This window comes from Pleurodeles waltl, chromosome 3_1 (assembly GCF_031143425.1).
Source record: "Pleurodeles waltl isolate 20211129_DDA chromosome 3_1, aPleWal1.hap1.20221129, whole genome shotgun sequence".
Taxonomy (NCBI): domain Eukaryota; kingdom Metazoa; phylum Chordata; class Amphibia; order Caudata; family Salamandridae; genus Pleurodeles; species Pleurodeles waltl.
In genome coordinates this window covers 128,729,466-128,747,051 of record NC_090440.1, presented here as the reverse complement: position 1 = coordinate 128,747,051, position 17,586 = coordinate 128,729,466, and the positions used below count along the sequence as shown (strand labels likewise).

The 17,586-nt window shown below is 44.1% G+C and overlaps 1 protein-coding gene across 1 annotated transcript in view; it reads right to left on the bottom strand.

Moving 5' to 3' along the window:
* Positions 1 to 17,586, bottom strand: part of BBOX1 (gamma-butyrobetaine hydroxylase 1) — a 448,234-nt gene that overhangs the window by 161,962 nt on the left and 268,686 nt on the right. Inside the window, exon 4 of the mRNA XM_069221961.1 lies at positions 4,888 to 5,086. Within this exon, the coding sequence (XP_069078062.1) occupies positions 4,888 to 5,086 (199 nt within the window). The remainder of the gene's footprint in view (positions 1 to 4,887; positions 5,087 to 17,586) is intronic.

The following is a 17,586-nucleotide window of genomic DNA, read 5'->3' as shown; positions in this document are numbered from 1 at the left end:
CATCTTACATATGGTATTTTTTGGGGTTGGAGAACTGGACACAAACAGTTTACATTTACCACTTGAAGGTGAGTGGCATTCATGATCTTGGTTGAAAATGTCACCCCTTGCACATGGTATTTAGGGGTGCATCTTAGTGCCACCAAAGTATCTTTAAGGCACTACGGGGGTTATTACAACTTTGGAGGAGGTGTTAATCCGTCCCAAAAGTGACGGTAAAGTGACGGATATACCACCAGCCGTATTACGAGTCCATTATATCCTAAGGAACTCGTAATACGGCTGGTGGTATATCCGTCACATTTGGGACGGATTAACACCTCCTCCAAAGTTGTAATAACCCCCTATGTTTATTAGCAATGAGCTTAAGCTGGGACTCCATGTATGTAGTCTTTCTCTACTAAAAAATGGATAATAAACACTGCCATTTGAACTCCTTTATATAATAACCCTTTTCACAACATAATTGTCTCTTTCTATGTCTATATAGCTAATATTCACATATCTTTTACAATCTCGAAATAAAGTATACTGCACATTTTTACAAATTCAATCAATTTTCACCTCTCTCTAACAATCATACTAAATCATTCAAGCATTTGTTAACTGTTCAGTTTCAGAACTGAAACTGTTAACTGTTCTGTTTTGAAAACAACAATAAAAAGTGTTTTCTTTGAGCAATGCATGTCCAACATCAAAGCAACAGACCTGTTTTTTATTATTTACCATAAACACACATCAACGATAATTCCACAGATATGTGTAAAATGTGAATAGGGCACCCTTTTGTAATGGAAAAAAGTCTGTTCTTTTTCCAACAAGCCTGTTCCATATTCCTAGATTGTTCTGCTCTGTAGATGCTTAAACTCTAATTCTGAATCACTTTGCTACTTATTTAAACAGTCATGTTCACCTCTACAGTTCCCACTGCATCCATTTATTATTTAATCAATAATATTGCCTATTGTGTTTGTTCAGTTAATGTTTCTTACGTTGACAGTATGTATAATCGCGTCATATCATTCTCTTTTTTGCTCAGCACCAGGCTCTCTTTGACTATCTTTGTTTTCTCGGTCCATTTCAGTCTTGATTTAGTTGACACCATGGCACAAAAATAACCATCCTTGAAATCGAGATACACATATTTGATGCTGTCAATTAAGTCACTACTTGAATGTAAGTTTTCCAGACATTAGTGCGACTCCATCCCTTCATTCCATCCATGGTCCTTTACAACTCACCTCTGAGGTGGAGCCTCATAAGCATCATTCCGGTCAATTAATGCCTTCAAGGTTTATCTCCAAAGTATGTGAAGATGGGAATGGCTTACTCTATTACCTATACACCAATGGGACCGAAACAAATTGATGCATCACCAACAAACAAACACATTACATAGCTCTTTACATCTACCTGCACAACGTTGAGTTATGGTTGGCTCAACCTTTCCTGATAATCAGTGGAAGCAAAACTGACCATCAAAGGCGAAACAACTACCCTGTAAATTGCAATCCATGTTCTCGAAACTCAACATACTATGGCCACCTATTATGATTAATTTTCCCTTTCATACCCAGAGAACCACCAAGACGTAGATGGTACCAGTATCAACTCTCAGCCTGACAGTGCCAACTCCCTTTACTTCTGCCTGCCAAACTGCGTAGGCCTCCTGTCACTGTAAGGTATACGACTGTAATGGGACAGGAGACAGGGATAGCAAAAAGAGTGGCAAAAGAACCTTGAACTCCAAAACAAATATACTGAAATCACTTCATAAGTTTCTCATCAGCACTTGATTAACCTCTAAAGTATTAACATCATTTTCAAATGCCTAGAGGAAACATCATCCATATGCCTCTGCCAACAGATTTAACGTTGAGCCCTGGGTGAAATACGGCCATCCTTAACAAACTATTTTCTTCTGCATCCACCACATATTCTTTAGCTGAAAAGAAAGCCCATTGACGTGAAACATGCTCCAGATGACCATCCAGCCCAAATCCAACCATTGTGCCGTCAGTAAAAATCGAAAAACTCAACTTTTCTCAATCATTTACGCACTTACTCTAACCAGCAAGAATCTACTGATACAAATTGGTTTTCAGAGTCATGCTATATAGGATCAAGTTGTCATTTTCAAACATGTTAACCTTATCTCCTTTTAAATCTATAATTGATATCTCGAAACTGGTGGGATACGATGACTAAAAATAGTTTAGCTTTGTTTCATGATTATTTAATACTAATTTAGGAGACTTTTCTTGAAATGGTCAAGAGACTGATCCCAGGGGTACTCTTACCAACTTAATAAGCAAATTCTGGAGGGACTCTGCTCAACACCTGGCAGCTGTGGAGAAAGCAGCACACAATTCCCCAGAGAAATATGTCTTACATTCAAGCAGTTCCAACAGTTTTAGAAAACACCACCACCAAAACAATAAATAGTGAAAGTGTTAAGACAAAGTATCAATTCAAATGCCAGTTCACAGTTGATCAGTGCCTAGTTGCAATTTAACTCAGACCAGGCCCAAAGTTCAGATCAGCGAGAGTAACCCCAAAGTCAGACACAACATTGCAAGCTCCCACTAAAGCTGTTGATTTGATGCCAAAAGATAGCTCAAAGCAGGACAAATCTGGATTCTCTAACCTGAAAGGTCCCTTCACCACTGGAGTAGATTTCTCTCCTTGCCCTAGTCCAAATGTTTATGTTTGGACTCAATCAATTTTTTTGGGTTTCAGAATCCACCAGCGGGCATCGCCAGAAGCTTAAGCTGGGCAAGGATATAGGAGGCCAGATACCTTTAGTGTGAGGTCCCACTCAACCTGTTTTTAGCACGCCAAAAAGCTCCAAACAAGGCAAACCTAGTTTTTTTGCCCTCCAAGGTGAAGCCTCAGCTCCAAGACCTGGTCCTCATAGGTGAAAATAATGACATAAATTGTGATGCACCTGGGTTTCTTGCGCATAAAGGTGCACACTCCTTAGGGGAGTTAAGCAGTTTGTCCAGGTATCCTAGAGGTGATAAATACTACTCTTCTAATTAGAAAGTTACACCTATAACCTCTTGGAGCCCTCAGATCCTCAGGAAAAGCTGCTAAGCATCAGGTCTCCCTTTAACAATGGTTCTAGGAGGTCAGGAGGTCATTTCTGGAGTCCTAAGCTCTGCTGTTTGCGTTCCTGGAGCAGTTACCAGAAGGGCGATTGCTTGACACTTGGGTAACATTTCAGTCTCTGAGTGCCCATAGGAGTAAGGCATCCTTGGGTATGACACTTCCAAAAGTTAGACAGAGTATTCTTTCTTTTCTTTAAAATGTTTTCCTCTCAGATCAGGACTATTCTGAAGTGGTGTAGGTTAGGTGCTAGTCTTATCCTCGCACTAACCAAAGGTCAGAGAATTCCCCACTCTCAGTCATAATTATTTTCTTGTAAACTCCCCAGCTTCCTTTCCAACATCGTGTCTGTTAGGTTACTGCAAATCATCCAGTCAGGACTAAAAAAGACTGCTCCTGCAAGCCTTCACTTTGAGAAGTTCCGGTCCTTCTTTTTCTAGTCATTTCCATATGAAGATGAGGTGCCCTTTCCTCTGTTTGGGCCCAAACCAATTTATTTTTTGGTTGGGATGGATCCATACAGTCTACAGTGGCCCTGGAACTAAGGGCAACTGCTCCGGTAGAATCATTTGACACATCCAAGTCAAAGGAAGAACTGTGAAAGTTGTGCTTTGCTCTGCCATCTGTTCTTGTCCACTTGACATTTGGCTAATCAATGCTATGTGACCACTTGTTGACAAAATCTCTGTCATACTGAGATTAGGGTCCAAGCCACTGTCATCCAGTAGCAGTGTTATTAGCAGGCCAGCAAAGAATGTGTATGATGCCTATTGATTAGGGCTGTACCTGAGAGTAGCTAGTGTAGTCTCAGGCAGCAAAAAGTAGACATTCTTAAATTACTTTTCCACTAAATCTATCAAAATGTACTTTTACATTTGAAGAGTAAGTGTAAAGGTGTGTTTTAAACATCGTTCTACACTTTTTTAAGGCAGAGAATTTACATTTCCATTCATAGGAAAGACTTCATGAAAAATTCAGCTTTACCTACACCATGCCATTTGTGTATTTCTTGTGCTATTTGCTATGACTTTAGAGGAAGGTTAAATAAGCCAACTAGATTAAACCAATTCATAGTATACGTTTTGGAGGAGAGCACCGGTGCTTTGCGCCTCTTGTTTGTCGTGCCATGGCACAGACAGTTCTAAAACAGCATGCCAGTTAAAAAATGGGGGTGGGGGGGAATAATGGACAAAGTTATACCTTTTCTCACAAAATGCCTTTTAAACATATGGGTATTTATCTAAACAACAGCGAATTCCTGATCTACTTAATCTTACAAACCACTGTAATGAGGACTGTAAGGCTCTCAAACTATAATCCTCAATTTTAATTCAGATGTTGGACCTAAATGTTCGAGTATTATTTAAATTGTACAAACAATACATATTTCGGTATAATTCAACATATAAGTTGATTGCACATACAACTGTCAGTAATATTCATCACTGGAAGTTATTTCTTCATTCCTTCCAAGTGTCTAAATGTTGCTGTTTTATTCTTATCAGATTTTATCAGTAACATTATATAGTATATAGTCAATGAGTGTGATCAATGCTTCTCTGATTAAAACAATGCCAGTAGATATCCACAGTTCAACAACTAGCTTACAACAGCAAAGAGAAGCGAATAAGAAATGTCTCCTCTTGACCCCATATTGATGCTTGCCAATTCAGTTAATTAATGGACATTATTTTCATTTGTTTTAAAACATTCTCACATACATGAACGTTCTCATTGCCCTTTAATATAAATAAAGGGACAATTAAAAGTTAAACTCACCCATAAAATGTGAGACGCAAAAAGCCGATCCTTTTGCCAAGTGTAACCAGCTCTCCTTGACTAGTTGGGGCTCCATCTAAAAGCACAATTCCAACTTTCTTCAGAGTAGTTAACCACTGAAAGGCATGCGCATCACTTGTAAGAACATCTTGATATGACATTGTAGGCATCTGAAGATCTGATCCCCATAACTGGCACTCTGGAAGACAAGGCCATTGACTTGGACATAAGTTCAACAACAGAGAGAAAAATTCACAAAAAAGTTCAGCTGGGCAATATTAATTCTCTGTTTTCTGATTTGTACTATTTCTGCAATGTACAGATGCTTGACATATTGATGGTTGATTATTTCATTATCTCATTTAGATCAACTGGACATTATTCATTGAGATATATACAGCAGCAATATCTGCATGACTAAATTGCATGGCCTCCTAGGCTACCATTAAAGATGTTCTCTCCAGTCCATTTTCTCTTTTGCATTAAGTTTCATAGGGCCATACTCTTCACATCTTCTGGCACTTTTCCTAAATTAGGAGTTTGCATCACCTGCCATGCCATGTGTTAGTACAATTAGACTGACCATTTATAAACAACTTTGACCCAAGACCCAACCTACATGATAGACACATAGTTTTTTTTCATCCCAGTTTCTTCAAGGGTAGAAACTAACAATCACACATCACACTTACAAGTTATAGCTCTTGGTTTCTTAAGGAGAAAATAATCAATGATTAATGTAGCAGTATTTCCAGATACAACGCCAAATTGATGAAGCCTTACTCTACTACTGCAACTGTACTGTGACTAGACCTAATTTTGTTGTTTAAAGCTGCAATAGCACCATTCTTTACGAATCCATAGAAACTGGCAAACCTGTCCCATGCTGTGAAAAGGTTATCAGTATCATAATACTCACCTTCATGTTCTTTATGGTCAATTTGTAATGAAAAGCAGAAAGCAGTTTCAGTGATATCTCTGAATTTGAGAATTCACTGAAACTTCATATCACTGTACCCAATGAGTTGCAATGTGTCCTTTTAAATAGAAACATCTCTAACTCCTGATTTTGTTTTATTTTTTTCTCAGCATTTCTAGGAACATTGCCATCCAAGAGAGAACATTTCTAACTGGTGCATATATTTTTAATTGATTGTTCTGATGATCTGACATTGTGCAAAATATGGTCACGTGTTTTAAACTTGAATTCGATTCTAGCTTGCATGAGTAATAAGTGGAGCAAGTAAATTCTACAATTTCTGAAATTTGATGATTTCTTTTTAATCTGGCATTTCTTTAGGGGTTCCTCTTTGTCACTTTTGGCATTTACTGTTAATGTGCCAGCTTGAGAGCAAGGTTATCTAATGAGTGAATGTAACCCAATCTCAGACATAAACGTGCGCGTCTTTTTCTTTTTTAATACAGTGGATTTTTTTAGAATACAAAGATTAACAAGGGAGTATCAAGAATACTCTAGCAGGATAAGCAACCTTTGTGAATTGCAAGAGTTGAAAAGACAGAACACATCAACAAAGACAAAAAGGGTTTGAAAGGAAGTCTAGAAGGAGAAAAGAAAGGGGGAGGTACTTGGCAGAAGTGGAAAAGGAAGATAAGAGTGAGTGGATAAGATTAAAGGTAGAAGGGAGGCACAAAGAGCAGGAAATGTTGAGGACAATGAAAGGATACTAGGAAATTGTAATGAAGAGCTTGCATAAAGTAATAGGAAGCGACCTTATCCCAGATATAACCTTTTATAACACAGGCGTTTGCAAAGTTAGTAGGTCTTGCCTTGCTGACCTATTTGCTTCATCAGTGTTTTTTACAGTGCTGTGAAGCATCGCCAAAGGGGAAAAAGAGAGAAACAAGGTGTGATGGCACACCACTGATGCTGGCCATGTCATTTCATTGCATATATATGAGTAATGACACATGCGTGAGCATGTGTGACCACACACATGCATCCCTACGGATTGATGGAGGGTGGCATTTTTTTTTCTTTTTACTGATTTAAGGTGACATATGCCACTTAGTTTGATACATAAAAAATACAAATGTATTTGTGCCTAAGTGCTTTTCGGATACCAAAGTGGCGCAGAAACAAATGGCAGCTGCCGCGCCCCCCAGAAAAGTTACAAATAAAACAAAATATTGAATGCAGAGTGACCGGCAGTAAATAGCAGCTGTTGGGCTTAAGATAGCACATGCACGCTTTTGGAATGGTTAATGAAAAGGAAACAAAGTAGCTCCTTAAATGAGAGTAGTGGAAGAACCCAAGGCAGCCAATTTTAAGGATCGGAGAGCAGGGAAAGTACACAAGGCAGCCAATCTTAAGGATGGTTCAGGGAATAGACAAATACAAGAGGGAGAGGGTGCCAACAGAATAATGCAGGGGCCATTTTCTTTTTCTTTTTTTTTTTCCTTACTAATCCAAGATGACGGATGGCACTTTGTTCCGTAAGCAAAACGCATGAAATAGTGTTTGTCCGTAGTACTTTTCGGATAGTAAAGTGGCACAGTAGCAAATGGCGGCTGCTCCTCTCCCACCCAATCCCACACCAAGAAAATTAAAATTAAAAGACAATATTTAAATCGCCTGGAAGTCGCCTGAAAGGATGAGAAAAAAATGGAGGAGCAGGTGAGGAGTGAGGGGAGGGTAAAAAAACAGGGGGGAGTTACTGGGTTGAGGGAGCAATGGGGGCATGCAATAGAGCTTTTTGGAATACAGAGTGGCTGACAGACAATAGCAGCTGTTGAGGCCTCTAAAGAAAGACAATTAAATCAAAACGTATTGCAAGGACTGTGAGGCATTGGGGTAACACAGGAGCAGGTGTAGAGCAGGTGAAGAGGAAACAATGGGCGGGCTGGGTATTTGAGTGTTGGTAAGCAGCACACTAGAGAGTGCAAAACTTACGCACACTAGTGCTTAATGCAAAGAAAAAAATAGTTCCTTAAATGTGAACAGTGGAAGCACCCGAAGCATCAAATCTTAAGGATGGTTAAGGGGAGGGCCAAACGTTCCAAGAGGAAAGGAAGCTATTGAATAAGAACCACGCAAATCAGAGTGACAAGAAAGGCAACCACAGGTAAACATTGGGTGAGTTATAATCCCACTGTAAATTTTGGGTATGCCATAAGAGGTCTTTCACAAACAGGCTGCTAAAAGCTGTCTGGTAGGCAAGAACTAAAAACCCTAGGAAGCATATATATGAGTAGAAGGCTGAATTCGGGTCCAAGTACAAGTGTCTCTGAGTTGAATGCAATGCAATAAAGAATACAGAAATCAGTGATCTAGAAGAGGTCCCCAAATGTAGTGAAGTATGGACATTTAAGGTTGCAATCTCTACCACCCTTTTGTGGAAAGGCAGTTGCATTAATTCCAACATCTATTTCCCATGTGGGTGGTTACCACTGGCTGAAGATGCTCATCTTGGTGACCTGCGTTATTTCAGTGTGCCACCTTCAGTACTGGCAATATCATGCCACGTGAAAATTCCAGTGATCAGTATGCACTGAACAATAGGCACCACCACAGGACCTGCAGGAGATAGTAGGACTGAGGCTGCCATTTCCAACCAATCTTGGTAGAGTAGCCCTTTGCAGCCTTCAGGACCCCGCTATTCAGGACCTAAAAGAGGGGAAACTTTACCAATATCATTCCAAGAAAAGAACTGACTAATCCACTTCTGCATATTCATAGCAGAGCAGAATTGACAATAGAATTGGGTCTCTACATCCATACACCTGGAATATAAGTATATTACAGCACTACACATGGCAGACCTTTGTTCTCGCCCCAGTTGTTGAAGTACAAATCTACATAGCATATTTGCAAAGTGTACATTGGGGCTCTCAATCTTCTGAGCTCTCTGGAATGTCAGTCCTGCGATTGTCAAAACTCATATTCCCATGCAGTAGAAAAGCAGGCAACTTTAAAAAATATCATTCAAGCATATTGTCAAGCATCAGTAGACCTGCTTGTGTCCACTCCGGCCAGAGAAAGAATTTGCCTCATACCTTGAGACTTGCATTTGTCAACAGCAGGTTAACAGAATGGATCGATCTGCAGACTTTCAGTGGCAACAAGTTAGAACTCCAGTACTGGAATTGAAATTGTATTTGATAATCTTATGTGTGTTTGTTTTTCAGAACAGTTATTTGGACCTTCTATGCCAGTGGTTCCCAACCTGTGGTCTGGGGACCCTTGGGTTCTGCGAAACCTCCTCAGGAGGTCCGCGACTGCTTAGAAAATTAAATAATATTAACAGATTAGGTCCCCAGTTTTCAGTAATGACTCAGTGGGGGGCTTCGGTATTCAACAACGATTCAGTGGGGGTCCCGAGTTCTTGTAATGATAGAGTGGGGGTCCACAGAAGTCAAAAGGTTGGGAACCACTGATCTAGGCCATCAAATTTAAGTTATTTCACAGTTATCTGCATTTAAGGCTGTCATGGCCACACGTGATAGCCGTGAGAGTTGTTTTGCAAGTTAGTATATTTTAATGCTAAGCACCTGTATTGCTACATACACTACGTGCATGCGGAAGCACTACGTGCAAGGTAAACAGTGGTGCAGAGTGTGGACCATTGGCCTCTGCTTTCATTGGCCTTCGCTTCCATTTTGGTTCACGACTCCATTTTGTCGAGTCTGGTTCGGTGCGTAAGGCACTGTTCTGTGTTTTTCCACAAGCTTCGGCAAGCTGAAGGGTGGGGTGTTTTTCTGCTCAACTTCGCTCCATCTGCCTGGTACGAAGGGCGCTATTTACATTCCACGAGCTATCAGTTAGAACAACAGGGGGATGCGCCTGTACACAAGGAGGAATGCAAGCTTCACCTTGGAGTCCTCTCCTGGGAACTTGGCCCGTTCTGAGGAGACGTCTCGAAGGGTGAACAAGGTACCGCTGATTGCACAATTTGTAAAGGAGGGGGTCTTTTTCTAGAAAACACTCCTGGGCGTTAGTATAAAAGTTGGGGGCCTGGATGGGCTGGTTTAGGAACTCTCTTCTGGGTTGGACGCAACGCCAGGAGGACTGATTGTCCCGAACAGAGGCTCCCTGTGCTAGCTGATTTGGGTTCCCCAGCTTTGTGTACGGCGGAGGGATGCAGACGCTCTTTTCGGTGAAGCTTTTCAATTTATTAAGTGTATTGTGTGAGCGCGCGTAATGTGCACTTATTCTTGCAGTCATTTTCATGCTATTGAGCATTGAGGTATATTGTGTGTGCTTGTATTATATGCACTTACTCTTGCAATTATTCACAGAGTGCTTATATCTTTATCATTATTCTCATGTTATTCTCCTGATGTATATATATATATATATTAGTGTGGTTTAGTTTTGCTAGCTGAGAACTTGCCCCTTAAATAAACTTGATTATTCTACTTACGAAGGTGTTTGAGAGTGATTGCTTTACATTGTGCCTTAAAATATCCTGAAGTGCATAGTTTTGATATTCTGAAGAGTAAAGCAGCACAGCACCTGCAGACTCACAGATATTTTGCTCATGCATAGTTTTGCTGCTGTGAGGCGTAGCCATTCACCTGCCCATAGGGAGGATCTTTTATGGGTGTCAATGTCAGGCAGGAACGACAAGGGCAAGAACAATAGAACTGTACAAAGTATGCAGGTATATCTAAGAGCAACCAGTAATTTAGTCATTTCGATTTGTCCTGAGCGACACCCGATTATGGGATCATCTGGTAAAGCGATTTTCAGTTCAATCCATAAACTGATCTGATTGTCTGACACTATTTTCCCCAGGCCCCTGTTCACCACTATACTAAGATATTTGAGCTTCTCAGGCAGCCAACAGAAACCGTATTCATGGCTACACTTGTAGTTTGTCACACATGGGAAACATTTCACACATCTCCCAACTGATTTATTGCCATAGAGGACACAACATCTGTCAACCAGGGCCACCAAATCGAAGTCCAGAGGTTAAACAGAATTATCAAAATTATTTGGCAGCCTCCAGGAAAGCCTTTGATTCACCAGGTAAAAGTATGATGCCCACGATGAGTGAGGACAGGCATATTGCTGCTGCTAGATATTTGAGGATCAGAGGGGAAGAGGAGCACCCTGACTGGTGCCTCTTTTTGTCTGAGAGGATTCTGCCTGAAAGCCCCTCACAGTTAATGGGTAGGGGAGGACTGCTGTACAGACATCTGACTTTAGGGATGCAGTCTTGCTCTAGGTACAGCATCTCCAGTGTCTTCAACATGAATGCCACCTGATGAGGTTGAAGGCTTTTTCTGCATTATAGGAGAGAGCTACTACCTCCCCAGTATCGTCTCATATTTGGCACAGCATGTGCAAGTTATGTTCTGTGTGCATGTTCAAATTTAGCGGGAAGTAGAAGTGGGCTGGTTATTATCTTGGAAAAGATTTTCATGTTGGCACTGAGAGTCACTCTCAGTCTCTGTTTTTTTGCCTGTTATAATTTAAGTTTAGCTCTTGTATTTCACATTCTGGGTTTAACCATTCTTGCTAAAACGTCAAGCTTTTTTCATAGAAGGATATGTGCTCAGGTTAATGCAGTCTTTGTTGATAAAGGTACCTATGGGATCACTGATGGAGTATTTCTCTAAAGGAAACTGATATTTGGGACATTCACAGACCACAGTTTAATTGGGCAGGTGGGGATACTGTAGTTGGCCCAGATCTGGGTCTAGCATAACAAAGGAATGGTCAGATCATGCAGATACAGGAGGAAATTGAAGGGAGCATTATAGTGGTGGTGAGGTTGATGTCTAGTTTCAAACAAGCACCATGGACACATGCTACAAAGTTGTCCTTTTCAGTGGTTTGTTCCAGTTGCCAGGGGTCTAGTAGTCATTGACCATTGTTTTTGTCATGTAATATAGCTCTATCGTTGATGTCAATGTTATGTCTAGAATAGTATCAAGAACCAGGTTCCAGTTGTCTCACAGTGACAAAAATGTTTCCAAAGTCTGTCAGTTACATCAAGATATCAGAAAGCAATATGGTTCTGGAACAGTCAGGAGCATAAATGAAGCTCACAATGAGGGTAGAGTGTAGCATACTAATTTTATCAAAGTCATTTAAGTCTTCATGGTCTAACAATGCTTTTTGAGAATTTTACCATGGAAGGATATTTTGTTGAAAATGGCCATCAAGCACTTTTTGTAGCAGGAGATAAGATACCAATAGGGTTAGGGGATTACATCTTCTGACTACCACTACTGATCACCTTGTCGACTAAGCCTCTCTATTTTTTGGGATTCCAAATAGACAGGTTGCTGCAGCAGAGTAATGTGTCAGATATGGATTAAAGAAAGCTCAAGATCATCTTGCTCTTGAACATCAGTTGTTTATCAATGGGTGTTAGAAAATGGATTATTGGTAAGGGCAGGTAGGTACCTACACTTAGCAATAGGCCACTAACCTCCACTAAGGTCCAGTTAGGTCTCAGCAAATTAACCCCAGCTCACCCCTTGGTAGCTTGGCAACGAGCGTCAAGGCTTAACTTAGGAGACAGAGAGTGAAGCATTCAAATATCACAAAACAGTAATTAAATAAAACACAGAAAACAGTTTAAAAATCCAAAACCAATTTATAAAAATAGATTATATTTTTTATCTTTAGAATGGCACCAAAACAAATAAAATCGGATATGGGGAACCGGACATATGAATTAAAAAATTTTTTTTTTTTTTTTTTTAGCGCCTAGAAACAAAAAGCGCCAATCGGGTCATCTGGTTGCACCTCGACCGGGGCAAAGTCAAAGTTTCAGGCCAACCGCGATCGAGCCCTGCTCGGCTACAGGCCGCGGGAGGCGTCGGTTAAAAGTTTACCTTCACACTTAGGGGGTCATTCTGACCCCGGCGGGCGGCGGGCGCGGCCGCCGGACGGAGACCGCCACAAGACCGCACCGCGGTCAAATGACCACGGCGGTCATTCTGACTTTCCCGCTGGGCGGGCAGACGACCGCCAAAAGGCCGCCCGCCCGCCCAGCGGGAAAGACCCAGCAACGATAAATGGAGCCGGCGGAGTTGCTGGGGTGCGACGGGTGCAGTGGCACCCGTCGCGATTTTCAGTGTCTGCAAAGCAGACACTGAAAATCATTATGGGGCCCTGTTAGGGGGCCCCTGCACTGCCCATGTCAGTGGCATGGGCAGTGCAGGGGCCCCCAGGGGCCCCACGACACCCGTTCCCGCCATCCTGTTCCTGGCGGTAAAAACCGCCAGGAACGGGATGGCGGGAAGGGGGTCGGAATCCCCATGGCGGCGCTGCAAGCAGCGCCGCCATGGAGGATTCCCTGGGCCAGGGGAAAACCGGCGGGAAACCGCCGGTTCCCCTTTTCTGACCGCGGCTTTACCGCCGCGGTCAGAATGGCCCAGGAAGCACCGCCAGCCTGTTGGCGGTGCTTCCGCGGTCGTTGGCCCTGGCGGTAGGTGACCGCCAGGGTCAGAATGACCCCCTTAGTCTTTTTTTCAAAGATTTTCTTCAGCGGGACGAACCTGCCAGTCCAATTCGACCTCCTGGAGCCCTTCTCCAGATACGCGATGCGGGAATCCTCGGTGGAGATTTTTACCTTCAGACTTAGTTGTTTTTTCGAGGTGAAAATCCTTCGACCGGGGTAAACCTGGATCTTGATCCTACGTCCCTGGAGCCCTCCTCGGATACGCTGACTGGGAGGTCCCGGTCAACTTTTTACCTTCGGACTTAGTCTCTTTTTCTGAGATTTTCTTTACCGGGACGAACCAGCAAATCAGGCCGGGTCGCGGTTGAGGCAAGCCGGCTAGAGTTGCCGCGGCGGGTCGGTCCTTCTATGGAGTTTTTTTACAAAAGTTCTCCAAACTTCACAAAACTTCTGGGGCTTCTCCCAGATGTCCTTTTAAGGTTCTTTTGAGGTGCACAGCTCACCCCAAGGGTCCAGAAGTTCTGAGATGGTCCTTGGGGGTGCGGACTACAACTCCCAGAATGCACCTGGTGCAAACTCCTTTTTGGCCACTGGACAGTGGTCAGCTGGTCGCTTTCTTCAGGAGTTGGTGCAGGGGACTCTGGTTAGCAATTTTTCACCTGTAGCAAACAGGGAGTCCCTCCTTGAACCAGTTGAACCAGGCAAAGTCCTTCTTGTGGTGAAGCCCAAGTGTGTAGCTGGTGCAGTCCTTCTGAGTGCAGGTTCCAGCTGCAGGCCAGGGGTCCAGCAGGGCAGACCTTCTTCTCCTTTGATTCTTCCTTGTTGGAATCTGATGGGGATCTGAGGTGTGGGTGCAGGTCTGCCAGTTTTATCCTTGCTCCTGGGTGAAAAGCAGGGGGGTCCTGGTTCTCCAGTCAGGTGCAGGGTCCTTCCCCCTGTGATGACCACTTCCTGGGAAGTGTGGTAAAAATCAATCCCAGGAGGCAACATTCTCAAAAAATCCATCATGGCTGAATCTGATTTTTGGAGGTTACATCTGGCTGAGCCCACCCACCGGTGTGGCTAAAAATCATAAACACACCCCTCTCCTAATCTAATCAAGGAGGCACCTAGTTGTCTGGGGTTGCAGGATGTGGGGGTGTTGCTGGTTGCTCCAAATGTCCTTCTCTGCCTTTGAAGACCAGTTTGGCAGCCCTCCCCCTTCCTGCCTCACCATCTGTTGAGGGGAGATTCCCTCCCACAGGCACATCTCTTTGTGTGAACCCAGGCCACTTCACACCTCATTAAGGCAGCCTGGCCAGGCTGCTAGAGGCTGGCCAATCAGAGCAAAGCAGCAAAAACAATGCAGGGCTGAAATTGTCAACTTTTCAGGTAAAGTTTAAAACTCTTTACCTGAACAAGTTATATTAAATCCAACAACTGGAAGTTGTGGGATTTATTACAACAATTAATTTGACACCAAACTCTTGGTATCAATCATTTAAGGGGACTTTAAAAATTAAAATAAAGTCTCCCCATTCTAGCCTATGAAGGCCATTTACTACAATGAGGGAAAAACGAATTTGGCTGTTTTTACCTCACCAGGGCTTATAAAACTATTTTTATAAGGTCCCTGCTAATAGTTACATGGCACCCAGCCCTAGGGGCACATAGGGCACACCTTAGGGGTGACGTATATGTAAAAATAAGGTAGTTTAAGACTTTGGAACTACTTTTAATTCCAAAGTCGAATTTGCATATAACTTTAATTTAAAAGCAGCCAGCAAGGCAGGCCTGCCTTTAAAATGACACTGCACACCTCAGCAGTGCACTTATGGGTGTACTACCTATGCTGTGGTCCCTAAACCTACATGCCCTACCATATACTAGGGACTTATAGGTAGGTTAACTTAGCCAATTATAATTAGCCTAATTTGCATATTGATTTTACACAGAGCACAGGCCCTGGGACTGGTTAGCAGTACCCAGGGCACCATCAGAGTCAGGAAAACACCAGCAAAAAGTGAAAAATGGGGGCCAAAAGTTAGGGGGCCTCTGCAATCAGCCCTGTTTTCTCACACGAGCCCCCCCCAGCCCACACGCCCAGGACACTCAGCCCAACCCTGGCAGAGTCTTCCTGGCTTGTTAGGCGAGGAAGACAGTGAAGAAAACTGGCTGTCCCTTTGCAGGGCCTACTCTGCCTTACATCCTCCTGCCATAGTCACTCCCTCTGGGTAGTGAAGCCATTCCAACAGTGAAAGGACCCATCTCAAACTGAAACTTCCCTCTAGGGGGGTCTTCCTCCTCTCTCTCTGCCAACTTGGGCAGTGAGGTGCCCACCTCCCCTTCTCCTAACTTTGCTAGGGCAACACCTAGCTTACCCAAAGAGGTCACCCAACACTTGAGCAACCCCACCATGACCAACAGGGTCAGGGGGCCTACTTTGCTTTTGGCCCTGGGGTCTGCCTCCCAGGCCAAGTGCAGTGCTGCCAGGAAGGCTAGCACCCAGCAGAGGCTACTGACAGCTGTCAGTACCCAGAACCACACCCTAGGCTCTCCATTGACAGGTGGCTGAGCTGCTTTAGGGGAAACTGTGGGGTCCTGGCACCCCTCTTGCTGTCTAGAGTGGGGGGCTACCACCTCCTGTGGCAGACACCCTCCTTCCACTCTCCCTTCTGTCAGTGCAGGGGCAACACCCTGCATCTGGACAGCTGCCTGACTACTCAGGACTTCCTTGGGGTCAGGTGAGGCCTCACCAGTGCCAACTCTGGGCTCCCCCCCAACTGGGGCAGAAGGCCTTTGGCTCCCTGGAACTCTCTTTAAGAGCGGCCTACACTTCCTTTTCTTCTTTCCTTTTCTTGGGGACCCCTGTCTCCTAATTGTAGGGACTGACTCCCCAGGACTTTGGGTTGGGGGGGCGCCCTGGGCGACCGCCCCATCTGGGACCAGACTCACCTCTGGGAGGTCATTACCCAGGATACAATCTAGGGGGAGGTCAGCACTGACTACCACCCTAAACCAGTCAAGGATACCCTCCCTCTCTAGGGGCACTATGGCTACAGGTTTGGAGGTGACCTCCCCTGTGGCTATCCTGACTTTCCTGGTCTCTCCTGGGACATACGTGTCTGGGGTCGCTAACCAGTCACTCACCATAGTGTGACTGGCACAGGTGTCTCTCAGTCCAGTGGTAGGGATCCCATTCACCTGAATGGGGTGGAAGTGCCTACTCCCACCCTCAGGGATCACCAGCTTACCATCTGGTCCTGTCTCCCAGCTCAATGCTAGGAGGACTTCCTCATCTGAGGAGTCCTCCTCCATGGCTACACGGGACAGCCCAGTGCTAACCACCTTCTTTGGACAGGCTGCATCTCTTCTGAAGTGACCTGTCTGCTGACAGTCAAAGCAAGACTTACTGTCCAAGAGCTTTTTTAACCCTGGGTCTCCCTGTCTCTGCTTGTCAGTGTGGGAGTGGGATTTACTCTCCTCCTTCTTAGGGTTCTGGGGTACAGAGGGAGTCTCTGTGGTGGGCTTACCACCTCCCTCCTTAGGTTTTTGGGGACCTGACCCCACCTTCTTGGAGTCTCCCCCCTGGGACTTGACAACCACCCTGGTTCTCAACCACTCATCAGCTGCCTCCCCCAGCTCTCTATGGTTGATCAGCTTAGAGTCCACTAGATGCTGGCGTAACCTTTCTTGGGTACAATTGGTCAAGATGTGCTCTCACATGATCAGATTGTATAACCCCTCATAAGTATTTACTTTGTTACCAATAATCCAGCCCTCTAGTGCCATAAGTGAGGTGTCTACAAAGTCAACCCAAGACTGGGTACTGACCTTCTGGGTGTCCCTGAACTTCATTCTATACTGCTCTGGGGTCAGACCAAACTTCTTGGCTAAGCACCTCTTCATACTAGGGTATGCATCTGCCTCCTTCCCCCTTAAGGTCAGAAGCCTATCCCTCCCTGAGTTGGGGACCAACTCCCACAAAAGGGAACCCCAGTACTGAGGCCTAACCCTTCTCATTTGGAGTGCCCTCTCAAAGGCCTCCAACCACTTGTCTATATCATCCCCCTCTACATAAGCAGGAACCACCCCCTTGGGTAATCTGGGGCAAACCCCCCCACCCATGGACACCTCAACTTCTCTGTCGCTGCCACCATCTCTTTTCTCTATCTTTGCCCACTTTTTCTTTTCTAGGGCCAGCTTCTCTGCCTCCAAAGCTAGGAATGCTAGCTGGGCCTCCAGCTCTCTTTGTCTGAGGGACAGGGTCTCTCCTCCTGAAGGGACCCCCTTCCCCCAACTAGCTTTGGGTCTGCCCCTAGTGACTGTATGTAATGAG